The following is a 20,378-nucleotide window of genomic DNA, read 5'->3' as shown; positions in this document are numbered from 1 at the left end:
CAGAAACTAGATCTTCTTACGTTTCTAATTGTGAGAGGCTGGCTTTTAAACTGTCATTCCAGTTGGCCTTTCCTGATTTTCCAACACTGTGCGGGGTGGATCCAGGATGGTTCTTCCTCTGCTCTGGGAAAAGCCAAATGAATTGGCAGGTGATTGGCATGCACTACCCAATCAGTTAGTAGTGCCACATGAGATACGAAGCTGGGGTCCATGGCTGATCTTGTCTGTAATGGTAGCGTTAGTCTTGTTCTGTTAATCAACAGCACTAGATTTTTGTCACCATTGTGATCATTGCACTCACATCCGCATTTTGTGTGATGGGTGTTGGTTCCCGACCAAAAGCAGTAGATGGCCAAATATTTGTAACAGAGATGCAATATTGGACTCTGAAAGGAGCATTGTTGTGTGGGGGGATGGGTGGTGGGGGGCACTACATGCCACATTGTCTCTGGCAGAGTAAATTTGGAGCTACCGATTTCTCCACATTTTGTCACACATTCGCAGGTCATCCTGCATATCACCAGTTTTTGTTTTGTTTGATCATAACTCTACAGTAGGCATAATTGCAATCAAACATTCTCACAGAGCTTCTGATGTTGTCCACGAGATCACTCGCTGGCTGCTGTGGCTGAGCGGTTCTAGGCACTTCAGTCTGGAACCGCACTGCTGCTACAGTCGCAGGTTTGAGTCGTGCCTCAGGCATGGATGTGTATGTTGTCGTTGGGTTAGTTAGGTTTAAGTAGTTATAAGTCTACGAGACTGATGACCTCGGATGTTAAGTCTCATAGTGTTTAGATCCATTTGAACCACTAAATCATTCACATATATTATAAACTGTAATAACCACATGGTTGTCTCCCTAAGTTACTTATACACTGAAGTGCCAAAGAAACTGATATAGGCATGCATATTCAAACACAGAGACAGGTAAACAGACAGCATATGGCACTGCTGTCAACAACACTTACATAAGACAACAAGTGTCTGGTGCACTTGTAACTGCAGTTACTGCTGATACAATGGTAGGTCATAAGGATGACAGTTTGAATGTGGTGATATAGCTGGTGCATGGGTGATGGTACACAGCATCTCAAAGATAGCGGTGACGTGGGGCTTTTCCCATATGACTATGTCATGAGTGTGCCGTGAATATCAGGAATATTGTAAAACATCAAATCTCAGACATCACTGTGACCTGAAAAAGATACTCCAAGAATGGAACCAATGACAACTGAAGAGAATAATTCAGCGTGACAGAAGTAGAACCTTTCCACAAATTGCTGCATATTTCAATGCTAGGCCATCAAAAAGTGTCATTGTGTGAACCATTCAACGAAACATCACCGATATGGGCTTTTGGAGCTGAAGGCCCACATGTGTATGGTACCCTTAATGATTGCACAACACAAAGCGTTACACCTTGCCTGGGCCTGCCAATACCAACATTGGATTGATGATGACTGGAGTCATGTTGCCTGTTTGGACGAGTCTCGTATAAACTTCTATTGAGTGGATGGATGTGTACGGGTATGGAGACTCGTGAATCTATGGACACTGCATGTCAGCAGGGGGCTGTTAAGCTGGTGGGTGCCCTGTAATGGTGTGGAGCATATGAAGTTGGAGTGATACGGGACTCCTAGATAAGACTGAATCTGACAGGTGACACGTACGTAAGCATTGTGTCTGATCACCTGCATCCATTCATGTTCACTTGTGCATTCAGACAGACTTTCGCAATTCCAGCAGGACACTGTGACACCCCACATTTCCACAGTTGCTACAGAGTGGCTCCAGGAAAACTCTTTTGCGTTCAAATACATCCACTGGCCACCAAACTCCCTAGACATGAACGTTATTGAGCATATCTGGGATACCTTACAACATGCTGTTCAGAAGAGATCTCGTACTCTTACAGATTTGTGGACAGCACTGCAGGATTCATTGTGTCACTTCCCTCCAGCACTTCAGACAATAGTAGAGTCCACGCCATGTCATGTTGTGGCACTTCTGCATGGTTGTGCGGGCCTACATGACATTAGGCAGGTATACCAATGTTTTTGGTTCTTTAGTGTTCCTTGATTGACTTTGTCCCAGGAATTCCTAGATGTAATCAGATTCTTGGTAAGCTTGTGACTAAATAAAATGTAGAACTGTGTCAAATACCTAGCAGATGTTAATACACATGGCATCAATCTGGGTGCCCTTGTCTTTGATGCTCTGTATGTAGTTGAGAAATGGAGTGAACTGCATTTCAAAAAAATCTGTTTATGGAATCTGTGTTGATTTTTAGAGATTTTGTTTCTTTCCAAAAAGGTTATAGTGTATGAGCAAAAATGTTCCATAATTCAACAAAAAGCTGGCATCAGCAACACAGGCCTACAGTTACATGCTCCAGTCCCTACCTGAAAATGGGAATGGCCTGTGCATTTTCCCAGTAAGGCATTTTTTTTTGTTGATCTAAGATGAAATGTTCCTAGATGGGCATGTAGTAGTTCCACATAACGTGTTTATAGTAGTACTGGTATTTCACCTGATTCAGATGCCTTCTCATTGTTGAACAATTGTAGCTGCTTGTCGCCTTAATATAAAGCCATGTCTTTTGGAGCCCTTCTTCATTTCCTTTGTGTCCTCAAGATATCCAGTGGTCATCTTCAAAGGGAGATGTGAAAAGATCTGCACGAATATACAGGGTGATTCAAAAAGAATACCACAACTTTAAAAATGTGTATTTAATGAAAGAAACATAATATAACCTTCTGTTATACATCATTACAAAGAGAATTTAAAAATGTTTTTTTTCACTCAAAAACAAGTTCAGAGATGTTCAATATGGCCCCCTCTAGACACTCGAGCAATATCAACCCGATACTCCAACTCGTTCCACACTTTCTGGAGATGTTAGAGAATTGGCTGTTCCCTCAGCTTGAACAAGAAGCACAACAATTCATATTTCAGCAGGATGGAGCGCCACCACATTGGCACTTATCTGTCCGTAACTACCTGAACGTCAACTACCAGAGGCGATGGATCGGCCGCCAGGCAGCCCGTGACAGAGCACTTCATCACTGGCCTCCAAGAAGCCCTGATCTTACCCCCTGCCATTTTTTTCTTATGGGGGTATGTTAAGGATATGGTGTTTCAGCCACCTCTCCCAGCCACCATTGATGATTTGAAACGAGAAATAACAGCAGCTATCCAAACTGTTACGCCTGATATGCTACAGAGAGTGTGGAACGAGTTGGGAGTATCGGGTTGATATTGCTAGAGTGTCTGGAGGGGGCCATATTGAACATCTCTGAACTTGTTTTTGAGTGAAAAAAACCTTTTTAAATACTCTTTGTAATGATGTATAACAGAAGGTTATATTATGTTTCTTTCATTAAATACACATTTTTAAAGTTGTGGTATTCTTTTTGAATCACCCTGTAAAGTAACTACTGTGCTGCTAATCTTGATGTGTTTCTTTTGGTGTACTAAAACAAAGTATATTCAAATACATTATCTGAAGAGATGTTTTAGCATAAGCAACACTAAGTCTTACTGAACATAGCAAGAGTTTTCAAATGGCTTGTTGATACAACAAAACCATTTGTGTTAACTTCCATGATGTCTTGAAGCTTTCCTGTTGACTATATGTAATAATCTATTATGATAAATTTTAGAACAATTTATCTTCCATGTTGTGTGTCAGCACATCCTATCATTCAAACCCTTTAAACTGCTCTGAACAACTTAGAAAACAGGCGAGTTGCTGATTGTGAATTGGGTGCTTCTCACTTTGCTGGCTGCATTACATTTTGTGAATGGTTCACAAAAATAATGCAGTAAGTGATTGGCTGCATGCGATATTATCTGCAATATTACTGATACATGTTTCCAGAGAGCTGATGCTTCTCTTTGGCTTCAGCAAACCTTATTATTTCAGTTTTGCTGGAAGTTTTGGCTCTGAATGCTATTTCTACTTACATTATGTACATTTGATCTATAGAAGCCGCCTTTCTCATGGTTTTCAGGGGAGCGGGTGGAGGGGAAGGGAGGGGGATCGAGCGTGTGTGAAATTCAGTGGCTATTAAGTTTAGATTTCAGTACTAGTCTACTACCACAGGAAGATAATTTACATACTACCGGTATTTTAACAGTGCACATTTGTTCATCTTTTTAATCCTTCAGTTGTCAGTAACATTCACATTTCACTAAGTTGCTACCGAGAGTGGTGTTACCAATATGTTGTACATTTAGAGCCTTGGCTAATAAGTTTTTTCAGATTTTCATTTATTTAACCCATTAACAGCCACTTTTATTAATTTCCTGAGAAATTCTGTTTATTTGAGTAAGAGATTTGAACCTGACATACCGCTTTTATCTACAGAATGTTTTTCAGAAGTATAGCAGATTTTTTTTTTAGAAAGCCCCAAATAGGGATGGTGGCAGATGAGATGGAAAAAAAGGAATAATTGGAAACAAATTTTATTTGCTATAATCCATTACAATTCTATTTAGTTTTAATTAATTGGGCATAAATTACATTACATTTCGTATGAACTCAAGTTTTACATTTGTGTAAATAAAAAACTTATTTATGCCGCTGTTCCATACATTCCGTAGGTAAGCCTACTTTAAATTTTCTACATTGTTTTCTTACATTCCTTTTGCATGTCACACAGGTTCTTTGTTTTCCTTGGCAGGTTCTTTCTAGATAATCTCGCAGTGGATTTTTTCTCACTGTCTCTGGAACAGGTTTCTGGGTCTTTTTCTGCAGTGATGGTCTACAAAGACTCTTAGGATTAGAAATAGACTGTGTTTGTAGGTAGCCTCTAGTTATTTGCCTCCTAAACTCTAAAAGGGGTATATTGCTGTTAACATGACAGTATAATACATAAGCATTTGCTACTGCAGTATCAATTATGTTTGTGAATATGGGAAAAATACCATTTCTTTTCATGTATTTTTATTCTATATTTATTTATATGTCAGTCAAGTTTGTCCACTCCACTCCACTCATGAATTTATTGTAGATATGTATACAGAGAGGCTGAGATATTTGCACATCTTTTTTCTCCAATCTGGACCATCTAACTACTTTTTTCTCTGGATATATTCCATGATGGTTTGATAAGACTCATACACATTTATTATCTTTCCATGCAGCACAGAATATTTTTTGTTTTGACATCAAATCTGTAATAAATAGCTCCACGAGGTTCCTCTCTGAATTCGTTATCTGACTTGAGAGGGCATTTATTTACCCAGTTTGATCGAACTGTTCCTGTTGCTGCTACACTTTGGTCTGTTAAAGTTTTCATTAGATCAAAACTAGTGAAAAATTATCAAAAAAGAAAATGTGGTTAGAGGGATTGTTTACCATAGATATTTAGCTCATTATAACTGATGCATCCAAACCTTGCACCTCATTGACATTGTCCCTTTTCCCAGTATACAATTCTGTATGAAAGCAGTATCCTGTTTCTGCACAGCACATTGTCCAGAACCGAAACTGTATGGGTTAACCCAGAGTAAACTGTATGAAATAATGATGCCCGTAATATCTGACCATCTGCTCATCAATGCTTATAATTTTCAAAAAAACGCCAAACTTCATATAATTTTGATTCATTTTGTCAATGAGGGGGCATATCTTGAAATCTGTGATTGCCAAATTATTATGTTAGTTTAGAATTGTCACTGAAGTGCAAGTTTTTCTTTATTTCTAAATACCTGTTTCTGGAGAAACATTTTGTGACCCATGTAATGTCAAAGTCTTCATCTTTGTACCAATACATTTGCTCCTGAGGCAAATAATGGTAACCTGTAAGGCATAAAAAGCCTACAAATTTTCGAAGACAGTCTACCAAAAACGTAAATCCATGCCTGTCACTGTGTGCAGCATATCTGACAGCATATCTGACACTTTCTTTGACAGTGAAATTCATTATTTCTTGGTCAAATAGCATTTCAAAAATTTCGATCGTTGATTTTCCTTTGAGTGAAGTTATTTGTTCCATAGCTCTGTTTATGTAGTCATTATTCCCAAATGTCTTTTCATAATCGGGCTGAACTTTTTGCCAATCTGAAACTGTTTTAACCATTTTTGAGTCACATTTCTTTGACCGTTTAGGCCATGAAGTACTAGGGTCTTTTTTGGCGAGAGGTCCTGTATTGGGATCGGCAACTGCAATTGCAATTGCACTTGAATGAACTTTCAGCTTATCAGGAACATCATTAGGATAAGTGTCTCCCAAAAGTCATCATCGAATTCTTCAGTGTCGGAATCATGATCCACAATGTCAGTGGGAAGTTCTACAATATCTATCACACCGTGATCATTATCTTCGCTGAGAAAGTTAGAATCATTTATCGTATCTTCCACTTTGGCTAGTCTGTGTAACTTTCTGGCACCCATATATAAAAATAAATAAAAAATAAAAGATACAATGATCGTGGTTGTATGAAAATACTTTGTATCAGCCACAATCCCCAAATGGGTATCACTTTAAAATTTGTAATAGAACAATATTTACTAATAATAAATGAATGAAGAAACATTTGTGAGCTACTGTAAGCTACAAATTTACAATATGATCACAACATTTGATGGAATAATAAAAATAACGAAAATTACACAACTAAAAATCTATGGTATTCGTGTTACATGACTTACCATCCAATTTATGGTTTTTTTAACTTTACACAAGAAACCACATGCAATATTTTGATTCTGCTCTGTCACTCACTTCAGTTAGACTGTTGTCAAATATTATAAGCTATTCAGCATTAAAACAAAGACACTGCTGCCAACTGATGGGACAAAAACTATCCGGTCCCCAAATGGTGATTGTAGCAGTTAATGGGTTAATGCTTTATGTTCATTATCTGCATATCAGCCTCACTATCTGAGCATCTATCAGTTGTATTTACAAATGAAGTCTGACAACTAGTTACAAAAATATTTTATTCATGACAGACATTACAGGGGGAAAACATAGAAACCAATCTTATTTGTAATACAGCTGTTTATATTTTTAAAAGCACTTGTATGACAAATTACTAATTAGGCTACTTTCATACGTTTTTAAAGTTTCAAATAGAGAATGTCAAAGAAGTGATTTAAGACAGCATTGTTTGTGTTTCAGAGCGCAAGAGGAAAAATGTTCAGTCTAAGAAGACTAAGTTGAAAGGCGAGTCGGTGCAAAATAAACCAGAAACAAAAGAACTTTTATCAGGTGAGTGCAATTGTAGTCTATAGAACACCTGAATAGTTTGAAAACCTCTGGAACACTTCATATTGCTCTAAAAATGAATGACTGGGTTAACACCATCATCTTGTGATTTAATATTTACACATTCCTGCTGACAAACTGGGGGCCAGAGATACTGAAACATAAAAAGAATATTCTTGCTCTGAGCTTTAGGAGCAGCTTATCGTGCAGTCAGTTTCCATATGTAACCTTAAAGGATACCACCATGTGATGCCTAGTAAAGAAATCAACTGACTTTTGACAGAATAAAATTTTTCTAGTTTCATGTTTTCATAATACTGGTTGTCTACAGTTATAGTGTAGAAGGGATTTAAGGTACAGAGCATCAACACAGTAGTAAATAGTTTTGATGTTAAATTAATTCGTTCTATCAAATGAAGGTATAATCTTGTTCTAAAGTAATAGCTTATGCTATGTGGAGAAAAAGTGATAGTTGAAAAATATGCAGCTACTTTTCCACTTATGCCATTTTTTAAATGTGTACTTTACCTGTATTAAATGAAGATGAACAATTTACTGGTCTGAGCTGCCAGAGTTCATGGTCATGTGTGTGTGAGGTATGCTTGCTTGTGTGAATGAATGGTGTGTGTTTCTCTTTCTTCTTCTGACAAAGGCTGTGGCTGAAAGCTCACGTGTAAGATCCTTTTAAGTGTGCTATCTACAACTTAATGTGTCATCTTTATGGTAAGTAGCAATCTGTCTCTTCCTACATCATTGATATTCCAACCTGGAGTTTCCATCATTTAATTTACTTTCTTGAAAGTGGTTAATCTACGCGCGGGAAACATGGAGTTAGCAACAGTAGTGCTGAAAATGTAACTGAAACTTGCAAGCACCACTGAATTTGATAGTTTAGCAAAAAAAAAAAAAAAAACACTTCAGAAAAATAATGAGAAGTTCAGATTTTAGCACTTCCGCAGTTACTGTAGCATTATTATAACCATGCACGTGTGCGTGTGTGTCTGTGTGGTAACTAATTATCAAGTAGTGATAAGTAAGCACTCAAAGGACAACAAAGCTGTAGTATTGTTGTAAATTGTAGTCAGTGTTTTAAAGTGCTGTTCTTGCAAAACTATTATGAGCATTTCATCAATTTAGAGGATAAAAATAAATATTTTTGCTATATTTTGATAAAAATTCATTTAAATAAATGATGAGGGCAACTTAACTTCTTCTGTTTTAGTCCGAGTCAAATCTTTTGTGGAAAGAGTTTAGTAACCCAATATTTAACCATTTCACTTACATTTCTACATCACATAAATGTGTCTTCCATAAATTACATACTGGCATTTAAACTGCAGAAATCACATAATCATAATACTTTGTTGTATAGCTATTGCTAAAAAATCTTTTAAGACTAAGAAAAAACAATAGTCACTGCGGACATTGAGAAATAGTAGACAGTGTGGAGACTGCCTTTAGTGGTGCATTTTGTAGCTCAAGTGAAGGTATGTCTAGCCTTTGGTACTGTATTAAATGTGCCTACTGCAATCATGGAGAAATAGGAGCCAATTTATAACCCAAGCTGATGTGGCAGTAGCATAAGTAAAATTAGAACAATTGGCAGTTGCAGAAGTAAAATTAGGAATAGGGTAGATGATTAAATGTGGTTAAGAGACTCTGCAAGTCTGTTAGCTTTCCACTAGATGCATCCAGTGTTGTCATTGCTCTGGAGACTTTCAACAAAGAGTGCAAGCAATATGAGCTCAGAGACAGTATAACAATTAAGGGAAAAATTGCAATATAAGGTTACTTGTAGTCAGAGAAATAGATAAAAGAAGCTCTTTCTGCTAGGGAGTAATTGTGGAAGAGTACTGTCTGAACTAGTGCGGAAATCTGTGTGTGATGAATACCAGGTGACGAGTACGTCCAAGCAAAGTGCAGGGCTCAGCAATGTCACATGCTGTTTAGGTTATCTGCAGAAAAATTTTGGTAATCATCATTCTCTGACTAATGGCGGTGTTGGAAACAGTTTAGACCATAATCTCACATACACAATTGAGGATAACATCAGGCACATTGCTGTGAATGCTCCTCTCCCAAATGTGAAGATTGTTACATTCTGAGCAATAATACAGACCTTGATTGAAGTGAAGTGTTCTGTTGAATGTGTAAATGCAGAGCTCAGAGCTTCAAGAATCACTTAAGAGTGGGACAATCACACATGGATGTGACTGATACAATGTCTCTCACATGATCACATCATGTGTGGTATGGTATGCCCTCCCCTGGTAGCTGAATGGTCAGCGTGATGGATTGTCTATCCTCTGGCCCCGGGTTCAATTCCCGACTGGGTCGGGGAATTTTTTCTGCCCAGGGACTGGATGTTTTGCTGTCCTCATCATCATCCTCATCGACTACAGATCACCGAAGTGGCGTCAAATAGAAAGACCGGCACCCGGCGAATGGTCTGCCTGTTGGGGGGGCCCTAGCCATATGATTAAATAAATAAAATAAATGGTATGGCATACATCTGAATGTTCCCAGTAGAATGTTATCACCTGTTATTTATAAATGATTTATCTTATTCTACCATGATACAGAGTAATTTTACCATCTTTGCAGATGACACGAATATAATGGTTAATGGCCGTAAATGGGAAAATATTCCAAGTGTCTATTAATATTATTCTTATAGATTTAATGAAATGGTTTACTGCAAATGGTCTTTCACTAAACCTTAGTAAGACTAATTATGTTCAGATCACCCCAACTGCCAAAACTGAGGAATAAATGACTGTTAAATATGCCACTCAGGTCATAAAAAGAGTGGAAGTAACAAAGCTTCTAGACACGAAGATTGACTGTAGAGTAAACTTGTCCCATCACATTTTAGATATTTACAAAAGACTCAGCTCTTCAATTTTTGCAATGCGAATCATCTCTGACAGTGCAAACTTAAGCATTAAAAAAGCAGCATACTATAGTTAATTCCATTCTTTTTTGGCATATGGAATTATTTTCTGTGGAAATCAACCTATGGTGAAGAAAATATTCATTGCTCAGAAGCGTGTTGTAAGAGTGATATTTGCTGTAGACCCTAGATGCAGTTGCAGAAGCCTGTTCCAGAATCTGGGAATTCTTACAACTACTTCTCAATACATATATTCACTTATGCATTTCGTAAGTAAAAACACTGATTTATACAAATGTAACAGTGAATACCATCAGTACAACACAAGGAGGAAACATGATATGCACACTAAAGGTAAAAATTTGAAGGTTGTACAGAAGGGTGTACAGTACTCTCGTATAAAGATACTTAATGCGCTTCCTCCAGAAATCAAATGTGAAATAGCCCACAAATCTACATTTAAAGAGCTTCTGAGGCAATTTCTTTTAGCCATAACATTTTACAGTTCGGAAGAGTTTATGAAACACAGTGAGAAACTACCTTAAAATAAAATTAGATGTATTATCATATAAATTTAACATTAAGCAGCACATTCCTGTCACATATGTAACTCTTTTAGTTTAACTGCTTATTTTAACACTTCGGGTAATATATCCTTTTGATATTTAATTTACTATGTTTTATACTTTATAATCTGTAGACCTAAGGTTTCTCATTTCATCATATTGTGTTACGGATCATTGTAGTAGTTACGTAACTTTCTAATCTTTACTTGTAAGCATAGTGTATAAATACTTGTCTCTGACAATGTAAAAATTGACACACTCTACATCCATGAATGAATGAATGAATGAATGAATGAGAAAAATGCTGTTGGAGCACAAAAAAGTTTAATATGCTGCTCCTCTTTAAAAGACTCTGACAGAGAACATGGGGAATTAGCTGCTTAAATCCTCATTCTGCCTTCCACATAAAAAACAGATTCACACTCTTTCAACACAGAATGTTCTTTCCAGAAAGTACATTCTAAATCCTTTTATCCAGTCGCTCGTTGTAGTGATATCTTCGTATTCAGCATCACCCCCACTCCCACTGTCTCCTTTTCTCCCATTGCCACTTCCTCATATCTTTCTCTCTGTGTTGCTGTGTTCATCCATTACTCTCTCTCTCTCTCTCTCTCTCTCTCTCTCTCTCTCTCTCTCAAAACGCCATTGTCTAATCTCCACACATATGGGGATGATTTTCTTGGAGGTTTTGACTCGGTGATTTCTCTCTCCCAACATCATAGTCTCCTCTCTCTTCCATTGTCACTGTCACCCTCTTTCAGCACAAAAAAGTGTGAAAATGTATGTGTATGAAAACTTTCAGTAAGGGGGACAGAGTGAGAATTGAGGTAGCTGGTTCCATACTTTTCAGTGTCTGTTAAAGAGGAGGATATTCTCCTTTTTTTGTGCTCAGATGGAAGCATTTTTCCCTGTTATAGCAGTGTGTGCTGCTCATTTATATACTTTGCTTTCACATATTTTGACACATTTATACAACAAATAAGTACACATAATATAAGGTTAACACACAATCTCTCCCATCCAATGAAAGCTCACTTACACTACTTTACATACCAATTTAGGCTACACAAACAGTATACCAAAAAATGCAGTTTCATTTGAAAGTACAAAGAATTTTGCATAGCAAAATTTTTTGTATAGAGCTTGTACCACCAGATGGTGTCGCCAGGTCAAGACAGTACAAGCATCCTGTTTCCATCATGCAGGGACAGCACACCATAAAACTTTATTCACCAAAAAATGGCAACTATAAACATAATTTGGCGACATCTGAACCCTTACAGTGTCCCCAGAATCCGTGACGTGTTAACTGCATCAGTTTAAACTACGTTAATGCCTCAGACTGGACATTACGTGCATAAGTATGGTAACTTTGAACCTCTAGCTCTCAGCAATGAATGATTGTATTGAAAAAAGTGTCTTAAGAACATATTGTAAAAATTTTAGATTTATCATGAATAGAAATTATAGAAATGCCCATCCTCACTATTGGTTCTTTAGGTACCCAGAAATCAGAGTTTTTATGCCCATCCTCACTATTGGTTCTTTAGGTACCCAGAAATCAGAGTTTTTCAAAGTTCCTTTAGGAACCACCCATGAGCAAATGGCACTTTAAGTCACCTAAGGCCCACCCTGGACCACACCAGATGTAAAGGAACCAATGAATTTGCTCAATTTCCCTGGGCTGAAGGAAGTGTGTAATGTGCAAATTTTGATCTTGTTTTGTACAGTATGACCTTTCTTCCAACAGGTGTACAAATAGTGACTAGGTTAAGGGTAAAGCACTTGACACATTAACTCTGTGCTCAATAGAACTCAAAATGTGAAGCCCCCCTGAAAAAATACTTGGAGAAACAAAAGATGGCAGCTTGGATAGCAAAAAGACTAATAATCATAATACAGTTCTTACTTTGCCATCAATACATGGGGAGGTTCTTAAATGACAAAGATCAACTTCTCATATCAGTAAACAACATTGTAAATGTAAAGGTACTTCTACACATGAGTAAGTCCATATCAAATCGACCAATGATTTGGGCCTCATGGTATCACATATTTATTACTTTTTGTTCATTGTGTGTGCTGATATAGTAAACAACTAGTACAAAATTTCATACTATTTTGTTGTGTATTTCATTTGTTTTTCAATTTCAAGAAGTGAAAATTGTTCATTAATCTGTCAGTACGATGCAGCGAAAATGGCCGTAACTTCATGCTAGCAAGGAAAACTTTCATTTTCTCTAAAAAGCTAGTAAGCTAGCTTAAGAGTTAGGTTCACTAAGCACTGAATTACATTTATTAATCTAATGGTATAAACCTCACAAGATATTCGTTGTAAGTCATGTGTAATAGTAACTAATGCATAAGAATGGCTTCAGTGTATATCTTCATTTTTGTTGAAAGAGTTCTAAGCAATATTTTTCTGACAAGAGTATGAAAATAAATGGAATGAAAAATCTGCACAAAGCACGCGCGCGTGGCGGGTGTGTGTGTGTGTGTGTGTGTGTGTGTGTGTGTGTGTGTGTGTGTGTGTGTGTGTGTGTGTGTGTGTGTGGTCTTGTCTTGTCTTGTCTTGTCTTGTCTTCTTGTCTTGTCTTCTTGTCTTGTCTTGTCATTGACTGGGGTGATGGCAACAATGCCAGCTCCATTAACCTTGTCAGTTCAGAATTGTAAAACTCTTGATCCAGTCCGGTGTCAGATAGTGCAATGTCAAGGTACAGACACAACTTTCGGTACTCCTGAGAAATGGAGCCATTAGATGGATGTTCCCAATTGTAGAAGGTGTGATCCAGGACTTTTTACCTGGGATTGAATTTTCTATGAGATAGGGTTGCTAAGTTAGAACTTTCTAATGATAAATGCTACCTTATTCAAGTTTGTAGTAAGACTGTTCACACCTCTGATGCAGTGCAAGACCTAAACTCCAGATGAGTTTAATGAACTGTAGTGTAGTTGCCTACAGTGGGTGCAGATACAGTGACCATTTACTGTTCGCTTACAGTGACATTTTGTGCGCTTGCTTACTAAAACAATTCATCAAACTTACCTGGAGTTGAGGGCTCTCACTGGGATTATGGATGTAAACACATCTTACTACAAAATTTAATAAGTGAAGTTACCATTAGAGGGGTCTAATTTGGTGTCCCTCTCTCATAGAAATTCAATGCCAATGACTCATTCCTTTTCAGACCTAAAATTAGGAATGTGCATGTAATAGCGCCATTTCCAAGGACTACAGGAAACTGTTTACACCTTAGTGTTGTAAGACTTGGTACTGACCGTACTGAGAATTGTATATTTCTGAACTGACAAGGTTAACAATAACTGGCATGATTGCTCTCAGCCCATCACATAATCAACATTGTAGGGTCTAATGAGGTCACATTCAGTTCACTGAATTTGACATAATGGGGCAACTGTCTTCCACAGCTTCAACCATATTAATGATTGGATTCATTGTGTGCCAGTTTGTTTCAGCAGTGCAGTTTTGCAACTGATTATGGACTTATTGTTGCCAAGGTGTTAAACTTCGGAACATCCTTGAAAGAGTGAAGTTGCATGGAAGATTTTTGGCTTACTGAATCTGTTCTGTAATATAGTGTTTAATTTAGCTAGTGTACATCATCGGTTCCCATCCCATCACTCCCGTCTGGCCTGCTGATTGCTGTTACCAAGTGGGGTGCACTCAGCACTTGTGAGGCAAATTGAGGCTCTACTTCATCGAGAAGTAGTGGCTCTGGTCACAAAAACTGACAATGGCTAGGAGAGTGATGTGCTGACCACATGCCCCAATTTATCTGCATCCAGTGACATCAGTAGGCTGAAGGTGACATGGCAGTCAGTCAGTATCATTGGGCCTTCCGTGGCCTGTTTGCACGGTGATATCTGTTGTACATGATTCGAAATGGGTGTCAGGATGGTTTCTTAAGTAAAATCAAAAATAATACAACAAAAACTATAGAAAAACATGGAAAAGAAATTGACAAAAAATATTTGATTGACACAAACTATAGATACAAATTGAGAACAGTTTTCACAGAATTTCCAAAAACAGTGATGTGGATGTATGTAATTACGACGGTAGTTTCACAATTCTGAAAAAAAAGCAAGGGAAAACAGCTTTTAAAGAAAACCTCACCTTACTACTCAACATAGACTCCTTTGAGGCATATACGTGTGGTCCAGCGATCCTCCATCCTTCTGATTCCATCAAAAAAATAGAATCTGTCAAACTTCATAAAATACTCATTGATTACAACTATCTTTAATCATTTGATAAAAATTTCTTCCTTGTGAACTAAAGTTTCAAATTGGTGAAAAAGAGGTCACTTGGGGTATAGTCTGGTGAATAGAGTGAATGAGGAATCAATACAAAGCCCAATTCATCTTTCACCATTGTCATCACTGATGTATGGGACAGTGCATTTTCCTGGTCAAAGAGCACTCTTTTGCGTGCCAACTTTGGTCTTTATGGAGACAATGCAAGTTTCAAATGGTCGAACGATGAAGCATAATAGGGTCTAGTTATGGTTCTGCCTTTTTCCAAGTAATGTGAGGATTCTTCCTTTGGAATGCCAAAAAAACAGTGACCATCACCCTACCAGCTGACAAAATGGTCTTTGTCTTCTTTGGCGCTCTATCACCAGCTTTTACCCATTGTTTTGACAGCTGTTTTGACTCTGGTGTTTAATGAAGGATTCAGGTTTCAAAAATAGTTACAAACTATCAAAAGTTCTTGCAGATTGTGACCAATCATTGACAGACATTGTGTTAAACTGTTGTACCGGAAATTATTTTGGTTGACTGCAAACAATCTGAGCACTCACCTCACACACAGCTTCTTCACAGCCAACACATCATGCAGGATATTATGCGCTCACTTACTTGAGATGCCTACAGTCTCAGTAATGTCACGAATTTTTATTCAGCGGTCTTGAATAACTATATTGTGGATTATGTCAATGATTTACTTTGTCGTGACCTCAATTGGACGGCCAGTGTGTGCTTCGTCTTTCATGCTTGTCCGATCACATTTAAGTTAATTAATCCAAAAGTAAATGATCATCGATGATGGTGCAGAGTCTGCATGAACTTCATCCAATTCTGTTTCAATTTGTGCAGCAGTTAAATGCTTCATGAAAATATTTAATAACAGAACAAAACTCAATCTTCTCCATTTTCAATCATAGCATACCCACGGACCAATTCGTACAGCTTTCTACAACGAACTGTACATCGTTGAATTTCTTTATACAATCCTTGGCATAATCAAGATTACCGACCATAGAGGCTCAACAGAAATATTCCATTCATTCATTCATGGAAATTTACCAGAATTATCAAACCACCTTTGTATTTGTGTACTGCTAAACGAGATAAATCCGTTGAAGTACACAGATTGTATGAAAACTTACTATTTGCCTCTTTAATGTTTAACAAAAAATTGTGAAACTTTTCTAAACTCACCATCTACAAAAATGAGTTTCGTGAAATGTGAACATCTACTGCTTGTGGTAGACATTTATTGTTAGATTTTGGGAAAGTAGCTCACTACTTCCCAATCAGGGGTCACAGCTGCATGCTCCCTGATAGGGTACCTGACACCATAGAAGACAAATTGAGAAAACTTGAAACTATTACCTTGCCATCTCATTGTCGTGAGGTTCTGAGCAACCATGGTACATATATGGTTCTGGCCAAGGACTATCATGTGTAAGATTTCAAGATCACTGCTATCAGATGAACAAGAGAAGCTACAATTCAAAATGTCTGAAGCCAGAGTTCTTATTTACGAAAAAGCAAACCAAGATTGAGCCATCTGCAAAGTCATAACATATGTTTCCTTTCCGATCATTGTTGAAGTGAAAAAACTAATGTAGATCATGTTATTCATCAATTAGCTGCAATAAAATCTGGAAACTGTGTGTCAAAATAGCTGATGATGTAAAGAGACTAGATCTTTTATATTGGAAGGCCCTAGAGTATTTCAATGAATGTGACAATGAAAATGATGAAGTACAGCACCTTAATAAACCAATTAATTAAATTATTATTTGTTCCATAGGTTAAAATAAACATGAACATCTCTATATTTAAAAGGAACTGTCCTGACCTGACTGGATCATCACCCAGTCCAAACTGTTAAAGATGGAAACTTGAAGTTTGGAGAGGGTGTCAATCTTATATTATAGGCATCATTTAAGAAGGGACTGTCTGAAATTGCAATTCTAAGGGACTGAAATGGGATATTAAAGGCTTTTTGAAAGTAAGCAATTATTAAGGGAATTTTGAAGCTAGAACTATGGAAACTGGTAGTTGGTTTCTCTGTCAGAAAAAAATATAAGTGTTTCAGCATTTATGGAAACTTTACCACCAAGGGTGTAAAATAGTGGCCAAAAGTTCTTTGAAAATAATTGCTAAAGAACTATTAAAGAATTTTTAAGGCCACATCCATGGTGATTGGTACTTGACTGCTTGGTTAAAAAAAAATTGTTTTTCTGTAAATTCAGTCCCTAAGGAAGTGCAATAGGGAATGAAAATTTTTAAGAAAATATTTAGTTATATAGAAAAAAATTTTGAAGCTAAATTTTTGAAAATTGATCTCGATTAGGTATAAAGAAATATTTGTTCGGGGATGAAACTTCCTCTGAAAATATCTCCACAAGAATGCAAAGGGCATGATTAACATAAACTTTGGACTCCAGCTGCTAGAATCGCTTTTTGGTTGGAAGTACATTCAGTACAGACCATGCTTGTAGGTCCTTAATTACTGTAAAAATCTTAGAAGGGGCTGCAGTTTGTGAGCAACATAAAAATTTGATTAAATAAAAACAAAAAGGAAAAAAAATCTCTGCAAGCCATATCATTTATATGTGAGCAGAGCAGTAGACACTAAGGCAGTTGCTGCTATAAAAGAATCTATATGAAGATGTTCAGTTTTGGAAAAAATCCTAATTTTTATATAATTTTATTTGCAGCTGAATGCTCATAGAATTTTTTTCCATGGTTGTAGAGTGTATGTAGAGTTTGTCAAATAAAATTTTGTAAGAAGTCAGCAATGTACTGTATATTATACAAACAGTTCAATAGAATATTTCTCAAAAACTTTGTTTCTCGAAGATATTGACTTTTGTAAAAACAATTCTTGTTTACTAAAATGGCAGAGAGAGAATGTCAGGTCTGGCCAAGAATAAAAAGAAGTCACAGTGGATTGGGGAGTGTGAAGAAGCACTAGAACAAAGAGCTTGAAAATGAAGGAAATGTAGATCTTAGAACAGTTCAGACAATAAAGAAAAGAAATATAAAAAATTATCTGGAAAATCAAAATTTGAGAATCTCAGCTTATGGAAACAGAAGAAAATTTCTTCAGATATAATACTAGAAATTCTTATCAAACTTTTAAGCATTTTCTTAAAGGGTACCAAGCACAAAGTATTTGTTTCAAAGGTAAAAATGGCAAGAAAGGATAAAATAGCAAAGATAATACTGAAATATTTGCAAAATATTTTGACATGTGCTTAAACTGTACAATTCAAGTTGGAATTTCTAGTAACATGGCAAAATCCAGGAGATTTTGTAATAACAGAGCTAGAAATTCATGGAGTCATCAAAGTACTCAAAAACAAGAAAGAAAGAATTAGAAACCATTTTCATACAGAGTAGTCATTCCCATCTTGCATTCAGAACAGACTTTCATATTCTGATGCATAAGTCTCTAACAGACTGCCATTAGATATCAGTCAAGAAATTGAAAATTTCAGATATTCTAAGTTGAAGTGAGAGCTTATCATATTAGCTACTCCTGACACTTTATTACAATATTAAAACTAAGATGTGCGAGTTCTGCATAATTCTAACAGTTGTACTAAACAGGTTTTGACATTGTTAGTGTATAGGTGGCTCATAGTGTTCCGTGTAAAGTTACATAAATGCTTCATTTGAAGTACTTAGTAATGTAAGAGGAGCCGCAGTGGTTTATTTTCAAAGTAGTTGATTTTTCATACACAGTGTATGAAGTAGTCTAGAAGTAATTCCTAGAATATCAGTGTTAGTGGCTACAAAACTAGTCATTACTTGTTGTTAGTACATTTTAAAGAAGTATCCTGTAGAGGGCTGCTTCTGCTAGTTATACACTGACTCAGCCCACATCCTCGAAGACTCTCCTTCATGATAGGATTTGTGGAGCATGCTGTGGTAACAAGTGAATAAATAAAAATGAATACAAGATGCTGTCATGTGATTGAATGTCTTCAGCCATCCCTGGTCTTCCAGGATATTGTAGCTACAGTATCGTCAAAGATGTGCCACATCAACTTGTTACTCAGTGTTGCATTGGGATACGGGTTTCTTAATGCCTACTGACCATGACCTACTGAAATTAGTCTTTGACTCTTGTTTTAAACTTGAGGTTAACTTCATATAGTGCCAAAATTACATGTTAAATTAATGTAAGTTTGTAATCATCTGAAGCTCACTCTGCAAATTGCCGATTTATGATTGAGTGTCAATGACTGAAGTTTTGTGCTAGCTGCATGAAAAATACTGTACACTGCTTTATTTCCCTCTGACAAATTTGCGTGATAGTGTAGGTATTAGGCTAACAGTAAGAGCTTTCCCGCTAATTAGCTATGTGAAATATATATTGATGATGCTTATCAGAGTCAATTTATAGCAGTTTAATAATAATCATTCACAAAATTTATGACCATTGTTCCTATTTGTTAATGTATACTGTCAGTTCAGGTTCTCTGAAGGTTCTCCACAAATAAAAGGAATGGAATGGAATTAAATAAAAGAGTGAACATGTTTGACTGGATGTTTAGGAAATAAATTCACCCCACACATTGTTACAACTAAGTAGTTCAGCCTTTGAGCAAATATTAAAAGCCAGACATCTAGTAACTTCTTGTATAAATTAAGTCAACTTTCAACTATGAAGGTATCTTGCTCAGCACTTCCACATTACAATAAAGTTGTAGAACAGATAGTCAGACAATGAATAAGCTGTATTTTTGTGTAATTTCAGTGATTTTGATACACAGTATTGAGTGATGGTGAGGTGATAATCATATTTATTTTGATTTGTATTACCAGGTCTTCGTGAGACTTCTACCAAGCAGTCAGTACAACGTGCCATTAACCCGGCTGTGAGAGCAGTGACAAGGGGTGAAAATGAGAATAGGCCATTCCATTCTGTTCTCAACATTCCAACATGGGTTCATGCAGGTGACCAACACCTGCCACCAGATGTGGCAGCTAGGGCCAAGCAAAGGGAACCACTTTCTCCACCTCCACCACGGGGTATAGATCGCCATCGGTGAGCTCAATATAAATATATGAATTCAATAATCTATTCTCTAATGCAATGTTAAATGTCATCACAGGATGTCGAGATCTGAGGCTTGCCCATTCTGTGAAGCAGGGTAGAATGCAATCTGTTGCAGATCTAATAAGAGTTCAGTACTGATGCAGGCACACATGTTTTGGAGCACACTGTACAGTGTACATTGTGGAATATGAGGCTCTGTAGCAGACAGCCCATGTGTGTTCCCTTGTTTACCCAACCATCATAAATGGCAATTGCAGTGGACATGGGATCATAGAGACTGGACTATGCCATCTGGACAGATGGATCACGTTTATTGCACACCAAGTTGATGGTCATGTATGGATACTATCATCCAGGGAAATGGTTGCTCAAAA

General features: G+C 37.0%; 1 protein-coding gene across 1 annotated transcript in view; it reads left to right on the top strand.

Moving 5' to 3' along the window:
- LOC124595312 (monocarboxylate transporter 13-like) overlaps positions 1-20,378 on the top strand; it is a 137,526-nt gene that overhangs the window by 103,007 nt on the left and 14,141 nt on the right. The window contains exons 4-5 of the mRNA XM_047134011.1: positions 7,131-7,220; positions 19,770-19,992. Of these exons, the coding sequence (XP_046989967.1) occupies positions 7,131-7,220; positions 19,770-19,992 (313 nt within the window). The remainder of the gene's footprint in view (positions 1-7,130; positions 7,221-19,769; positions 19,993-20,378) is intronic.

This window comes from Schistocerca americana, chromosome 2 (assembly GCF_021461395.2).
Source record: "Schistocerca americana isolate TAMUIC-IGC-003095 chromosome 2, iqSchAmer2.1, whole genome shotgun sequence".
In the NCBI taxonomy this organism is placed as follows: Eukaryota; Metazoa; Arthropoda; class Insecta; order Orthoptera; family Acrididae; genus Schistocerca; species Schistocerca americana.
Note: the sequence above shows the minus strand (reverse complement) of the source record. Positions and strands in the feature narration are given on the sequence as shown.